General features: G+C 47.7%; 2 protein-coding genes across 4 annotated transcripts in view; one reads left to right on the top strand and one right to left on the bottom strand.

The window, feature by feature from the left end:
• Nucleotides 1–15,596, top strand: part of YDJC (YdjC chitooligosaccharide deacetylase homolog) — a 128,168-nt gene that overhangs the window by 81,015 nt on the left and 31,557 nt on the right. The gene's annotated exons all lie outside the window — the stretch shown is intronic.
• CCDC116 (coiled-coil domain containing 116) lies at nt 1,928–12,394 on the bottom strand. Of its 2 annotated transcripts, XM_079956603.1 has the most exons (6): nt 12,263–12,347; nt 12,197–12,230; nt 11,105–11,223; nt 8,809–9,351; nt 4,832–5,731; nt 1,928–2,839 (listed from the first exon to the last, which is right to left on the bottom strand). In XM_079956603.1, the coding sequence occupies exons 3-6, from the start codon at nt 11,162–11,164 to the stop codon at nt 1,964–1,966; spliced, it is 2,379 nt and encodes a 792-aa protein (XP_079812729.1). In that variant the 5' UTR covers nt 11,165–11,223; nt 12,197–12,230; nt 12,263–12,347; the 3' UTR covers nt 1,928–1,963. The 2 variants fall into 2 exon arrangements, with proteins under 2 accessions (XP_079812729.1, XP_079812728.1); XM_079956602.1 differs by lacking the exon at nt 11,105–11,223 and having other exon boundaries at nt 12,263–12,394.

Genomic DNA, 15,596 nt, shown 5'->3' with positions numbered 1-15,596 from the left:
GGTCAACCTAATCCAGGGGTCAGCAAACTTTTTCAGCAGGTGGCAGGTCCACTGTCCCTCAGACCTTGTGAGGAGCCAGACTATATTTTGAAAAAAATAAATGAATTCCTATGCCCCACAAATAACTCAGAGATGCATTTTAAATAAAAGCACACATTCTACTCATTTAAAAGCACCAGGCAGGCCCCACAAATAACCCAGAGATGCATTTTAAATAAAATAAAACATTCTACTCATGTAAAAACACGCTGATTCCCGGACCGTCCGTGAGCCGGATTTAGAAGGCAATTGGGCCGGATCTGGCCCCCGGGCCTTAGTTTGCCTACCCATGACCTAAGCCTTCATATTGGAAAAGTCAAGCATTGAACCTGCGGCCCTCTGTATCAGCTATACATTTTGGAAAATTCTGTCACCGTGCACATGGACACCTCTTAAGATGTGGTTACCAAATTTTGCTTGATTGTTCCTGAGATCAAGGAGTGGGTTTCTGTCTATGTTTGGAAACAGTTGGATACCATTTTGAATGAAGGTACTGGACTTAAGCTTTCACAACTGCACCACTTTTTTGGTTTCTTGGAATTCCCAAGCAACACCAAGTATGAGACTGCTAGTTCATTATAATCAGGCATAGGCAAACTCGGCCCTCCAGATGTTTTGGGACTACAACTCCCATCATCCCTGACCACCGGTCCTGTTAGCTAGGGATGATGCGAGTTGTAGTCCCAAAACATCTGGAGAGCCGAGTTTGCCTATGCCTGATTATAAGGGAGAAAGTAAATGGGTATGCTTAGGGACACCCATGAAATGGGACTAAATCTGTCCCCTAGCGAGGTATTGTGCTATCTCAGCCATGTCCTAAATGGCAACTTTATCCCATAAAACATAGCGAAGCAATTGAAAACCAAGCCAGCTTTATCTTCATGGGTCTGTTTTGGTTTTGCATTTGGTCATTCTAGAGCAGAGAAGCCAGTGTGGTACCCTCTAGATGTTGTTGGACTACAAACCCCACCAGCCCCAGCCAGCATGATGAATGGTTAGGAATTATGGGAGTTATAGCCCAACAGCTTATGGAAGAAACCCATGCTGAGTACCAACTTGAGTCCACTATTTCAGTAAGGATTTTGAGCTGGATTCAACCTTAGGCACATAAATTACGTGCATTTATGGAATTTCTACCTAAAGCAAGTATAAAATATTTGGCACCTGTTGATCTTCAGCTTGGTGGTGGACTGGCAGAAAGTAGAAAGCTGGAAGACCAGCAGCAGGTGGAGCACGGACAACTCATTCTAGTTTTACCCCCATCCTCTTCCCTTCCAAGTTCTACAAGGTCAAAACTGAGACCGAGGAGGAAGAAGCTCATAGTCAGTGGACTACTTGTAAGTAAGAAGGCAGGCAGATAGGGGTTGGATGAGGGCAGAGGTAAATGGGGCGGTGTTCCATTTGCCTTAACGGGTCAACCTCCCCTGCTTTAGGTTCTGAACCGCTCTGAAATGTCAGTAGGCATAACTTCCATCATGCACCACAATGGAAGCTAAAAGAGGTTGTAAAATAACAATCTGCAAATACCGTATTTTTTGCTGGATAAGACTCACTTTTTTCCTCCTAAAAAGTAAGGGGAACTTTGTGTGCGTCTTATGGAGAGAATGCAGGCTGCGCAGCTATCACAGAAGCCAGAACAGCAAGAGGAATTGCTGCTTTCACTGCGCAGCGATCACTCTTGCTGTTCTGGCTTCTGAGATTCAGAATATTTTTTTTCTTGTTTTCCTCCTCCAAAAACTAGGTGCGTCTTATGGTCTGGTGTGTCTTATAGAGCGGAAAATACGGTATTATTCTCTCTCGTCAGCTAATGGACTTCTTGTCTGAGACCCTCCACAGATTCCATAGGTGGGCATATATAGTACATATAAATTACAAAACCACGAGGGTATACAAACCTATATGCTTTATTGCTATTATACCAGTTTTATATTTTAGGCAGATGAGTTTTGCTACCTTCCTCGCTGAGGCTAGACCTTCGAGACGACGAGTGTTTCTTCAAATGTTCTCCAGAGTTCTGACTCGGAGCTCCTACTTCGGGCAAAACAGTCCCTGACCCTCTGGCCCCGTCAGGGTCTATGTTTAATTTTTGAGAAGACGATGCCTTTGGCGTCACATCGAGTGGCGACTGGTCTTCAGAATCTGGAGCTTCAAGCAAGGTTTTGCTGTCTTCAGAAGTGATAGATCTCCTTGATACGAAATGGTCTGGAAGTCCTTCGCCCTCTACAGATAACTCCTCAGATTCGCCCTCTCCGAAAGCAACTATATCAAAAATATCTGTTTCTTGGCTGCCCTCTTGCTGGCTGCTGGACTCTATTTTTTGCAGTATGCCCGACTTCACTTCCTTCTCCACGGCGCTTTTCATCACCACGACTTTGCCAGTGGGCATGTCGGATTTGAACAGGACGCTCTTCTTCTCCCCCGATTTTTTCTGCAGATCCCAGAGGACTCTCTTTTTCTTGCCTTTCTTCTTGTCTTTTTGCTTTGGGGTCTTGGGCCTCGGTTTGCGCGGTGCGTAGATCTCGTCGTGGACTTTTGACCAGTCGATTTGAGACGACAGCCGTATCCCACTGCCCTTAACTCTCTTGTAGCCGAACATGATCTCCAGCAGGACCTTGGTTACGGGAACTGAGATGAAGCCCAGCTTCTCGGAAAGAAGGGTTTCGTAGTTGTACTTGTACAAGATGAGCTTGGCTGCGTTTTCAATCAGGAAATCAATGATGGCTTGCTTCGGTAGGGGCTTGCCTTGCAGGCGGGCACGCTTGATGTCGCTGGGGCTGATGATACGCCTTGAGACAGCAGGCTTGGAAGAGTGGAAAGGGAAGACAGAAAGTGTTGAAAGAGCTACTTAACAATGCCATAAAGGTAAAGGGACCCCTGACCATTAGGTCCAGTCGTGGCCGACTCTGGGGTTGCGGCACTCATCTCGCTTTATTGGCCAAGGGAGCTGGTGTACAGCTTCCAGGTCATGTGGCCAGCATGACTAAGCCGCTTCTGGTGAACCAGAGCAGTGCACAGAAATGCCGTTTACCTTCCCACCGGAGTGGTACCTATTTATCTACTTGCACTTTGACATGCTTTTGAACTGCTCGGTTGGCAGGAGCAGGGACCGAGCAACGTGAGCTCACCCCGTCATGGGGATTCGAACCACCAACCTTCTGATCGGCAAGTCCTAGGCTCTGTGGTTTAACCCACAGAGCCACCCGGGTCCCTAACAATGCCATAGGACAGTAGTTTTCAACCAGTGTGCCGTGGCACCCTGGGGTGCCCTGAATGATGGTCAGGGGTGCCACTGGTAATATTAGCCTCTGTCCCTCTTTCCTCCCCCACCTCTGATGCCCTCTCACATCTCTGCCACCCAAAGGTTTGCACAGCTGTTCGTTGCAGCAGCCCTGGCTACAAACTCCCCAGGCGAATGGTGCCTCTGGGGCTGGCCAGGGGGTGCCTCTCAGGCCGCTGTGGGGCAGTGTGAGGGGACATCTCTCTCTGGGGCAGGGGGGCAGCTCAGAGACCAGGGGCAGCAGCCCAGAGGATTCCCAAGGTGAGGGGAGAAGAGAGAAGACTGAGGGAACACTCCACAAGGGAGGGTGTTCGAAAAAGGGTGAGAGGCTATCAGCTCTGCAGTCGAGGGGTGACATAACTGGGCTCCTGAGCCCCACAGGGGTGCTGCAGAAAGAATGTAGTTGGTCAAGAGAGCCATGGACCAAAAAGGTTGAAAACCTCTGCCATATGATATAAGGCTTAGAATTTTTAAAAGGATAATAAAGTAAGGCTTGGCTCATATTTTACTGTAGGGATGGGGCCCAGGGACTGGATTGGGCCCTTAGGCTGTTGCCCTAGGCCACTCTGCTTTACACCCTTCTTGGTCATTTTTTCCTGGCTAGTATGTATTCCAGTACATTTCTGAGCACAATTCAAAGTGTTGGTGCTGACCTTTAAAGCCCTAAACGACCTTGGCCCAGTATACCTGAAGAAGCATCTCCACCCCCATCATTCTGCCCTGAGGTCCAGCACCGAGGGCCTTCTGGTGGTTCCCTCATTGTGAGAAGTGAGGTTACAGGGAACCAAGCAGAGGGCCTTCTCGGTAGTGGCGCCTGCCCTGTGGAACACCGTCCCATCAGAAGTCAAGGAGATAAATAACTATACAACTTTTAGAAGACACTGGAAATCAGCCCTGTACAGTATAGGAAAGTTTATAATGATGTTTTACTGTGTTTGATGTTTTAATTGTTGGAAGCAACTCAGTCAGATGAGTGGCATACAGATAAATTATTTGCATTTATTGTGGTTGTTGTTGTTGTTATTGTCATTACTGTTATTGTTATTGTTATTATCCCTGAACTCTGATAATGCTTCTTGCTTGTCTGGATATATGCTAGAGAGGGATGGTTGAGTCAATTAACATTACTCTACTGACAGTAGCGAGCCATCAGCAAATCACCCCAGCAGGTTGGATTTAACTATTTATTAGCAAAAACAGGTACTGTACTGTTATTTTTGCCAAAGCATTTTGATTATTCTTGTTGCTAACACCTGCATTTTCATTCACACTTTATTTTTCAATACATCGCTCAGCTGGAAAACAGCACTGCAAAATTGAGAAGAAGTGCAAATTTCAAAGGATGGCTGTGTTTTAGTTCACATATTGTTTTGGAAAGCGCAAATTAAGCAAATTTAAGTGTGGACGGATTCAAACCTTCTCCCCCCCCATCTCTATTAGTGGGTAAGGCCTGCAGGACCCTTGTCATACTCCCCAGGTAGCCCGCAGCCTCCCTTTCTTTAGAAATTTACGTACCTGTTTGGACTCAGCAACTCCTTGCGTAGAGTCTTTTTTCTGTCTTGGTTTCGGAAGCGGGGGCGGAACGTATTTCGGTTTGGGTGGGGGCTCCTCTGGCGGCGGCCTTGGCTTCGTTTTTGGCAGCGGAGGCGGCACGTATTTGGGTTTGCGCTGAGCTTCCTCAGGCCCCATAGATTTCCGCTTAGATTTCGGAAGGACTGGTGGTGTATATTTTGGCTTGCCCTTCTCTTCCGGGGATGGGGTTATGGATTCCCCCTTTGCTTTCTTCCTCTTCTCCCTCTCCTTGTCCTTCTCCTTCTCCTTTTCCTTCTCCTTCCCCTTGTCTTTCTTCTTCTTCCCCTTCTTCTTTTTCTTCTTCTTCTTTCCCCCTTCTCCCTCCTTCCCCTCTTCGGATTTGGAGTCACCCTCTTCTGACGTGTCCTCTCCGCTCTCGGAGTCGGCTGAGCCGCTCCTCAGCTCCTCTTCTTCCTCGCCTTCCTCGCTCTCCTCCATTGAAGAGGCCCACGGCAGCAGAGGGTGGCCTTGCTCGTCGTAAGCGCCCACAAAGGACATTCCATCCGCCATTGTCACCTCCAGGACTTTGAGGACCGCTTGGTTTATTATGCATTGAAGAGCCGCGAGGATTTTGTTTTCTTCCAAGAAATCTAAGGCTGAGAAAGGTTCGTTTCCTGGATAGTACAAGGGGATGCTGCTGGGCGTGGGCCGTTTCAGAACACTGGTGATCTCCTTGTGCAGGGACTCTATGGACATTGTCTGCTTTGGGATCTGTTTCCTGAACTTTGCAAAATAATCTCTGTGCGGGGGGTGTAGCTTAGTGAAAGACTCTGCCAGTTTGGCCCAAATGTGGAAGTGTTCTTGCCGGAAATAATAACTGTCCCCTGATCGTTCTGAAAATGTCTGCAAGCGACATAAAGGAGAAAGTAAAGGAAGAGAAAAGAAAGTATATTACAACAGCATCAAAACAAGTAACAAGGGGATGTGTTCGGTTTGGATATTCTAGGTGGAAGCTGGGAACAGACCATTTCATAACTCCCAGATAAGACAACGGAGGAACGTAAAAAACCACCTTACGCTGAACCAAACGATTGGTGCATCTAGCATCCACACCAACACTCTTCAGCCTTAGGCTCCCAGATGTTGTTGTACTAAATTGTTACCCATTGCCTAAGCTGGTTGGGGATGGTGGGTGTTTTAGTCCAACAATATCTCAAGGCCCAAGATGGAAAAGCACTAGTGTATAGTGACTGACAGAAGCTCCCTGGGGTTTTGGACAACCAATGCCCAAATGCACACTTGCTCTTCCTGTCTCTTAGCTGCTTCATGCAAAGTCAGACCTATTTAACTCAGTATTGTAAACACTGGCTGGCAGGAGCTCTCCAGGTTACAGACAGGGTTCTTCCCCAGCAGGGGTTGAACCTTCCTGCATAGAAAGCAGGTGCTCTTTCACAGAGCTACCAAAGGCACAGCCAGTGTTCCCATCTCGCTTAGGATTTGCATCCTAAGTAGAGACTTTTGTCCCTGAATCAAGGGTAGGCAACCTCTTGCCCGCCAAATGCTGTTGGACTACAACTCCCATCATCCGTGACCATGGACCATGCTGGCTGGGACTGATGGGAGTCCAGCATCATCTGGAGAGTCTCAGGTTGTCTACCCCTGGTCTACCCCTACAAACCAAAAGATTTAGCAACCCAGATCAATCAATCAATCAGAATGACTCTCTGAACAATTTCTACATTCTCCTGTGTCTTTGGGTACTCTGAGCTATTTCCCGACTTTTTCATTTTCCTTTTTTATCACATCAAACCATTCCCACAAACAGCAGAATAGTAAAAAGAAAGAAAGGAAAGAAAGAAAGGTTGTTATAGGAGACCTGTGATAATTGCTGCACATTAATAAGTGATCACACAATAGGTACCATTCTTGAAAAGTGTGATTCTCATCATGGAATGACTATTGTTCACCCTCCCTTTCCATGAGCCCCTCCAGATGTCATTTTTTATTGTGCATTCATGACGATTTGTGCACACGGAAATATCAGGGAGGTCACATGTGTTCCCGCTTTCGGTCATATTCACCCCTGCAAAAAGTTTTGGGAGAGTCACACTGCTTCCTTTTCAATCAGTGCACATCCCATAACTCCCTGCCGAAATCCCGGAATGTTTTATAGCACAAATGTTCTGGTTTATTTTTGTCCTACTTTTCTTGTGCTATAGCCCGTCCAGACAGCAACGATCTAGTGGCATTGGGAAACATTGCGGAACAAACTGAAGCAGAATCAATATGCCACTAATTCACTGTTATTGTTATATGTTGCAGAATACACTCACAATAAAACACCCGTCTGGAGGAGCCTGTACCCCTCTTTCAGTCCATGCATCCAGTTGTGGATGCCTGCTACGCTGTCCCTGCACAATGGAATTAGAATTGAGGAGCCTTTCCACAGGAGGAAGGATTCCTTAACACAGATGTGGGCATTGTTCACTCACTGCTGAAGGATGAGCTCTATAGCATTAGAGCAGCGGGGAGGGACATTTTAGGGTCCACAGGACAGATTATTATCAGGATTGGCCTCATGGGCCAGACTTGACAGTTATTCTTCTGGAGGGGGGATATCCACCAGTTAACCCCCCCCCTGCGTGGCTTTGCCCATGCTTCTCCTTTTAAACCCTTATCGTTGGTGCTTTAAATGGGGAACATGGGGACACTTGTAAAGGTAACTGCTTTAAGGCAGTCTCTGCGCTCCTGTTGGAAGTGAGGGGAATGTCTTAAAGCGGCTTCTCTTTTAAGTGGCTTCTCCCCACTGCAACCCCACCACACACTCAATGGCTTTAATCTTCATTCATCAGTTGATGAATGGGGATTACTGTATTTTTCGCTCTATAAGACACACCAGACCATAAGACGCACCTAGTTTTTGGAGGAGGAAAACAAGAAAAAAAATATTCCGAATCTCAGAAGCCAGAACAGCAAGAGGGATCGCTGCGCAGCGAAAGCAGCGATCCCTCTTGCTGTTCTGGCTTCTGGGATAGCTGCGCAGCCTGCATTTGCTCCATAAGATGCACACACATTTCCCCTGACTTTTTAGGAGGGAAAAAGTGAGTCTTATAAAGCAAAAAATACGGTAAATCCTGCTAGCTAGGCTGCATGATCCTGTTCGTTCCTGATTGTGCAGCCAATGTAAGATTAAACACCGGTGATGTCAGCTGATGGGTAGGTGAGCATGATTTGGAGAAAACTTGACAGGCAAAATTGGGCAATTTAATGGGCCAGGTATGGCCCACAGGCCAGAGGTTCCCCACCCCTGCATTAGGGTCACAACATAATTCAAGCCTGGAGTGCAACTGTGATTTTTATCTGTCATTAGCTGCGTCACAGGCACTGTCCAGTAGGATCCTGCAACACTCAAGTTTTATAGAGAACCTTTCCAATTGCCATGCCGTCACTAGCTTTGAAAGAATCACATCACACACACACTCCAGGAACAACACACAGTGCCTTGAGGGCTAAGAACCTGCACCGCTATGAGAACAGTAGGAGACTGCAAAGGGAAAACCAGAAGCGGGTGTGCAGGATATTGTCTGCAACCTGACTCAGTAAATGAAATGAGCGTTCAGTGATCTGAAAAAGGCTCAAAGCCATGGCTCCAGGAGGAAGAGAATGGAGTTGGCTACCAGGCATGTGGCTGGAAAAGAACTGCAAAGAGAAGGCTCCCTTTCTACTGCTGGGTCCTGCGATGCAACAGTGCACAACTATCCTATGTCCTTGCACATGCATTATGGAATTGCTGGATATAGTACACCACTTCCACACCCATAAACACCTCCCCCCACACACATAGCAGGCTTTTCTGTAGCGGATCCAGACATTTTGTGCAGAAGTTTATTTCCGTGCATGGATTACATTGGCTGGATCAGAGCGGGGAACTCTCAGCGCGGCGCGGGAGGTCCGATCCGTCAAGAAAGTCCTCCAAATACCTCTGCGTGGAATCCTCCGGAAACTCCCTCCCTGGGCCTCTCCTCTAGCCTCGGGAGCCTGGCGGCATATTTATCCAGGAGGGACATTTTTCCTTCGAGCCTAGGCTCCCTTCTGCTCGTGAGACATGCTTCCCAGTCGTCTTCAGAGCTGGAAGTGGCTGAGGTGGTGTGATACCTAGACTGTGAGCTGCAGGAGAAGGACCACGACCTGCTGTCCATGCTGGAGCCAGATTCTTCTTCGATATCAAATATCGGGTCTCCATCCTCGGTCGTCACTCGCCGCAGCTTCCGCACAGCATCCTCAACGATGTTCTGAAGGCTTTCCAGGACCTCCTCGTCAGCTAAGAAATCCACAAACTCTGAGAATTCGTTGGCGAGGTGGCTGCTTTCACCGCGACTGCTGGAGCGCTGCTTTCGTTTCCCTTTGTCTGGGCTGAAAGCTCTGAACTCAGAAGTTGTGGTGGCGGTGAACTGGTCCCGGAATTGGCAGCGGGAAGGTGGCCTCAGGATGTTCCTCCAGTCAGAGGGATCTCCTTGTCTCAGCTGTAGACAAGGAAAAACCAGGGTGAAAAGGGGAATCAGGTCTGAAGTTACTGGGACTGTATCAAAAATGCATGTGACGCCAGCAATGTAGGCAGTGATATAGTGGAGGGGAAAACACAGGGGTGTGTAGTTCTGGGACTTTTTTCAGAGCAGGAATTACGACAGGTTTGGCCTGGGTAATTGGCAGCTCTGGTGAGTGGAGGAGGTGATAATAAGGCTTTCAAGTTTATTTGTGGCAGATTAGTCAGAGTGTGAGGAAATAAGCAGGTAGAGGCTAGTCACTGCTTTCCTTTCCTTTGCTGGGGGTCCCTACTTCATGCTAGCAAATTAAATGGTAACACTTCCTTTTACAATTATTTGAATTTTTAATTGCAAGCCTATGTTTACATTTCAGCTGGCTGAAGACCTTTTGTTGAAGCTCAATGGGTTTGACAAGTTGAACCAATGCCATCAGAAGCAAACACTACCGACAGTTGAGTGGTACTTAGCCCCAGTAAGAGGTCAACAAATCTGTCGATTTTGGTTCCCTAGTTTTCTCATTTTTCAATCTTAATTTCAGCTCTCCACATTTCTGCAGCAATTTGCCTTTTTTTAAAAAAAACCATGAAAATATATTGGCAGAGTACAAATTTCTCCTGATGAACACAGGTTTGCATGCAGTTTTGACTAATATACACGTTTTTGTAAGCAATTTCCTTAAAATCTAATGCATCTGTGTATGTTATTTTCACTAATGTATGCATTCTGTGCATGTTTTCTCGTTCATAGATGCATATTCTTTGGAGAACCGCATTGCAAAATTCAGGTAAAGGTAAAGGGTAAAGGGACCCCTGACCATTAGGTCCAGTTGTGGCCAACTCTGGGGTTGTGGCACTCATCTCGCTTTACTGGCCGAGGGAGCCAGCGTACAGCTTCTGGGTCATGTGGCCAGCATGACTAAGAGCAGTGAACCAGAGCAGTGCACGGAAACGCTGTTTACCTTCCTGCCAGAGCGGTACCTATTTATCTACTTGCACTTTGGCATGGTTTCGAACTGCTAGGTTGGCAGGAACAGGGACTCAGCAACAGGAGCTCACCCCGTCGCGGGGATTCAAACTGCCGACATTCTGATCAGCAAGTCCTAGGCTCTGTGGTTTAACCCACAGCGCCACCCATGTCCCCAAAATTCAGGTAGGTTCAGATAAAACTGGGTTCCTTAAAACCAGGCCCACAATACTCAACTTGTGGCTTCTAGTGGTTATGAGCCATGCACCAGAGCCATGGGGAACCACTAACAGTGACTCCCCTGAAGAACTCTATGATTTGGCAGGAATATAAGGGATCAGGCAGTCCTTGAGGTATCCTGGACGGCAGCTGGCTCTGCTGCTGCCCACCACTTTGAGTGCTGCCACCCCCTCCTGCCACCTAAGACTGACAAGTCCAATGTCAAAGTAGGGCAGCACCAGAGGGCACTTTGCTTGTTGCGTTTATTATGCCACTTTTTACTCCATGAAGCTCAAGGTGCCTGGCATATTCGGTTCTCCTCTTCCTCATTTAACCCCTAAAACAACCCTGTGAGGTAGGTTAGGCTGAGAGTCAGTGGCTGGCCCTAGGTCAGCCAGTGAGCTTTATGGCTGAGTAGGGATTCGAACCCTGGTCTCCCAGGTCACAGTCCAACACTCTAAAACCACTACACTGACTCAGCTTGGGTGACTCCCCTTCCTCGAATGGGATGGCCAAGGGCAACCCATTTCTCTCTCTCTTTGGGCCTTACCTGAGGTCCCCTGAGGCTCTCATCATCTGCCAGATAGCCGGAATATCTACGACTCACCATGGTGCTGAAAGGACAGCGGCTGTCCCCTCCTTTCTTTTCACCCCTTCTGTCTCCTCTTCCTGCACAAACAGACACACAAAAATAGGAGTGTTGTTATTATTTTACGGGACGCAGGTGGTGCTGTGGGTTAAACAACAGAGCCTAGGGCTTGCCGATCAGAAGGTTGGCAGTTCGAATCCCCGCAACGGGGTGAGCTCCCGTTGCTCTATCCCAGCTCCTGCCAACTTAGCAGTTCGAAAGCATGTCAAAGTGCAAGTAGATAAATAGGTACCACTCCAGCGGGAAGGTAAACGGCATTTCTGTGCACTGCTCTGGTTCACCAGAAGCGGCTTAGTCATGCTGGCCACATGACCTGGAAGCTGTACGCCGGCTCCCTTGGCAAATAAAGCAAGATGAGCGCCACAACCCCAGAGTCGGTCACGACTGGACCTGGTCAGGGGTCCCTTTACCTTTACCTTTACTATTATTTTACAAAGTGAATTCAAAAGTGAATTCCTGATGAAAGGTCTAGGAAGGAAAGTGCTCATCAACATTTTCATAGAGGGAAAATATTTGGTGTGCGAATGATATCGGAGTTTGGTAGCAAAAGAGCGAAGATGTGGACCTGGCAAGGGACAGAGGGTTTAATTTCGATATAAATATATAATACTTATAAACCGCCCGCACTTTCAAAACATCACGACGCCATGCAGCAAAACCGTTAAAACGTTGTAAAATCACATAGCCATAAAAACAGAACGAATTGAGCTACGCTCAATCAATTCTATAAAAACACTCAGTGGAACCAAATAGTTTTAAGCAGGAGGTGAAATATTGAAATTGTAGGCGCCTGTCAGATATCAGTAGCAGCAGTATTCCAGATTGGTGCCAGTGCACTTGGTTTCATGAGGGCTAGAAACTCTGAAAGTTGAGGCAATCAGAATAGAAAAACCCCAGTTCTAATGCATGTATGACAACCAAACCCTTCCATATCCGAGTACGTCCCATACTCGATCTGCCAGCCTTTTTTGAAAAAACCAAACTGCTACTCACAATAGTGTTCATTAAGGGTGAAAAATCCCAGATTATAAGAGGTGAGCCTGGGGTTTCTTTACCTCTCCAAATTCCTCGTTGAGGATCCTGCCCAGTGGGCTACCTAGCATCGAGGGGTTTCGCCAACGTGAGGAAGTCTCTTCCCTCAAATGTTCACACAGAAGCCAAAGAACTGCTTATGCCTCTCAGAGAATCTTGCTCTGTCATTGTTAGGTAATGGATCCTGTCTGTTTGCCCGTGCGATTCCATTCATTTGCATAGAACATTCCTATCGCATAGCCCAGCTCTCAAAGCGCGAGTTCAGCTAGCGCAAAGGTGGGGAGCCCTTTCCAGATCAGGGGCCACATTCCCTTCTAGGCAATGCCCAGAGGGCCAGGTGTGGGGGTGGCCATGGCCGGAGGCAAAAGGTGGGGGCGGAGCAATGAACGCCAATCTTACCTTTCTACAGTGGGCTGGTTTCTACAAACACACAGACACGACCCTCTCAGTCCTCTATCCTGATAAGAGATACTAATGAGCAGAGATCAAGGACCCACTCTACCAGCCAAACCACCAAAGGAGGATCCAAAATAGATCTGGTGAGGGGTGTGGCCTGGGAAGAGGGGGTGTGGCCTGGAGAGGTGTGGTCTGATGAGCACATCAGGTACCTGATGGGGAGAGGCTTAGAGTGATGCATTTATGCCCTGAACTTGAGGTTCTCCAACACTGAGCTAGTTTGTTGGTGCAAGAAATCCAGACTTGGAAATCTTTCTCTGAAAGCACAATCTGAGGGAAATCACAGCCAGAGGGGAGCTATACGTTCCATGTTTCTGAAAGGCACTCTTTGTATCCTCCAGACATGTTTGATTAGGGCTTTTTTCAGCCAGAACTCGGTTCCGGCACCTCTCAGATGGGCACCATGGCCAATATAAGAGAACAAGGGCGGCTCTCATGGTGAGTTCTAGTTTTCTCTAGAAAAATAGAACTGTGTATGACCCAGCTGCAGCTATTATTAAATGGGCAGGAGAGAAGGAATTACGAGCCTGGATCAGATGTTGTCCTAAAAGACAGGGCAGGATTTAGGCATTGGACTACTGCCATGCGCTCTACGTGGGGCTACCTTTGACAGTGACCCGGAAACTGCAATTAATCCAGAATGCGGCAGCTAGACTGGTGACTGGGAGTGGCCATCGGGACCACATAACACCGGTCCTGAGAGATCTGCATTGGCTCCCAGTACGTTTCTAAGCACAATTCAAAGTGTTGGTGTTGACCCTTAAAGTCCTAAACGGCCTCGGTCCTGTATACCTGAAGGAGCATCTCCACCTCCATCATTCAGCCCGGACACTGAGATCCAGCACTGAGGGCCTTCTGACGGTTCCCTTATTGCGAGAAGTGAGGTTACAGGGAACCAGACAGAGGGCCTTCTCAGTAGTGGCACCCACCCTGTGGAACACCCTCCCATCAGCTGTCAAGGAAATAAGCAGCTATCTTCTTTTTAAAGGACATCTGAAGGCAGCCCTGTTTAGGGAAGTTTTTAATATTTAATGCTGTATTGTTATTAACACTTGATTGGAAGCCGCTCAGAGTGGCTGGGGAAACTCAGCAGGATGGGCGGGGTATAAATAATAAATTATTATTATTATTATTATTATTATTATTATTATTATTATTACTATCTTGCTTTGAGCTGGCATTTCTAAAATCCACACCAGCCTCCACTTGTCCATTTGAAAAGCCATAGCTCTGTGGCAGAGAGCCTGCTTCGTAGGCAGGAGGTCGCAGGTTCAATCCTCAGCATCTCCTCTTTTTGAAAAATTGATCAGGTAGGAGGCAATGGGAAATTTTCAGCCCCAGATACTAGCCAGCTGCTGTCAGCTTGGGCTGGAGGGAGAAATCAGTGGAGACCTGGTATGAGGCAGTTTCTTACCTTACCAGACTGGAAGCTGGGGCTGTGTGCTTGGTGGAAGAGTCTCCCAAGTGCCATTGAATATTCACTTTTGCCCATTGGCATGCAGCCTCCAGTGGTTTGCCCTGAGGAGTTTGCAGCCCCCGGGGGATGAAAAACACCCCTTGCCCTTTATGCAAGCTTTCATCGGCTACAGGTTGCTTTTCTCTCGCACGCCGGTGCACAAATACGTTTTCTGCAGGTTTGGGACCCTACCCCGACTAGAGAAACCTGAATTTCGTGCCCATCCCAACACACCACACAACTATCTGTAAGGCAAAAATTGCAGGAAGAATGCTGCTTGGCTGCATATTCCTTTGTGTATGGCCTGGATTTATTCCCCTTCATAAAAAGAAAAAAAGAGTTCTGGTATGTGTGTGTGTGTGTTTTACAAAAGATTCCTTGTCTGCTGCGTCTTGGCACGTCCAAGACAACATTCCAGCTGATAAGAATGGCAGATTTTGAACAGGGATGGGAGGGAGAGGAGACACGTGAGCAGAAAGCGTGGCTGGCTTGGGGGAAGACGTCTTCCCAGCATCCCCTAGTGACTCACTTGTGGGGAAGGGCCATAGCTGCCAGTCAGTGGAGTCAATGCTGAGCTAAATGGACCAATGTTGCCACGGAGAGAAGACGTGGTAGCTCAACAGTAGAGCATCTGTTTGCATGTCGAAGGTCTCCAGCAACTTCTGATAGGACTGGGAAAGGCCCCTGGCTGAAACCCTGGATAACTGCTGCCAATCAGTGCAGAAAATACTGAACCAGTAGCATAAGGCAGCCTGCTATGTTCTTGCGGCCCTAATTTCATAAGAATGTTGGAGGAGCCCCTCTGGATCCAGTCAAAGGCCAGTCTAATGCAGCCCCTGTGTCTCACAGTGACCATTCAGAGAGGAAGTGGGGAGGAGAAGTTTGTGGAATCGCCCCCTTCCAGCTCACACAGTAGTCCCTCCCTCAACGTCTGAAGGACCACCTTGCCCAGTGGGGAGTTAGATGGAGTGGCAAAAGATTATTGTAAAATGAACAACTTGTCTTTTCCTTTTATTGCAACGGTGCTTATCTTCCTGTATACATACAAATGCAAGGCTGTCATCACGCAGCCCCCATTGGAGGGGTTGTCCTGCCACATCACAATCCTGGATTTGGATGTATCCAGAGCACATGGGGTAGGAAGGGGAAACTCTAGGAAGTTGATAATGTGTTTGGTCTTGGGAGAGAATAGCAGGGAGATTGGCGACCACTTTGATTGAAAAGTGGTATATAAAATAACCAAGGGACCCAGGTGGTGCTGTAGTCTGAACCACTGGGCCTCTTGGGCTTGCCGATCAGAAGGTCGTGGTTCGAATCCCTGTGATGGGATGAGCTCCTGTTGCTCTGTCCCAGCTCCTGCCAACTTAGCAGTTCGAAAGCACGCCAGTACAAGTAGATAAATAGGTACCACTGCGGTGGGAAGGTAAACAGTGTTTCTGTGCGCTCTGG

The sequence above is a fragment of the Podarcis cretensis genome (assembly GCF_951804945.1).
Source record: "Podarcis cretensis genome assembly, chromosome: 16".
Lineage (NCBI taxonomy): Eukaryota > Metazoa > Chordata > Lepidosauria > Squamata > Lacertidae > Podarcis > Podarcis cretensis.
Note: the sequence above shows the minus strand (reverse complement) of the source record. Positions and strands in the feature narration are given on the sequence as shown.

Excerpts from the sequence above, each read along its gene's own strand:
- CCDC116 (XM_079956602.1), bottom strand. The coding sequence starts at position 12,306 with ATGCTAGGTAGCCCACTGGGCAGGATCCTCAACGAGGAATTTGG. Across the intron at positions 12,231-12,262 it reads ATCCTCAACGAGGAATTTGG|AATCTGGGATTTTTCACCCT; the intron begins AGAGGTAAAGAA and ends CTCACCTCTTAT. Across the intron at positions 2,840-4,831 it reads GAGTTGCTGAGTCCAAACAG|CCTGCTGTCTCAAGGCGTAT; the intron begins GTACGTAAATTT and ends CACTCTTCCAAG.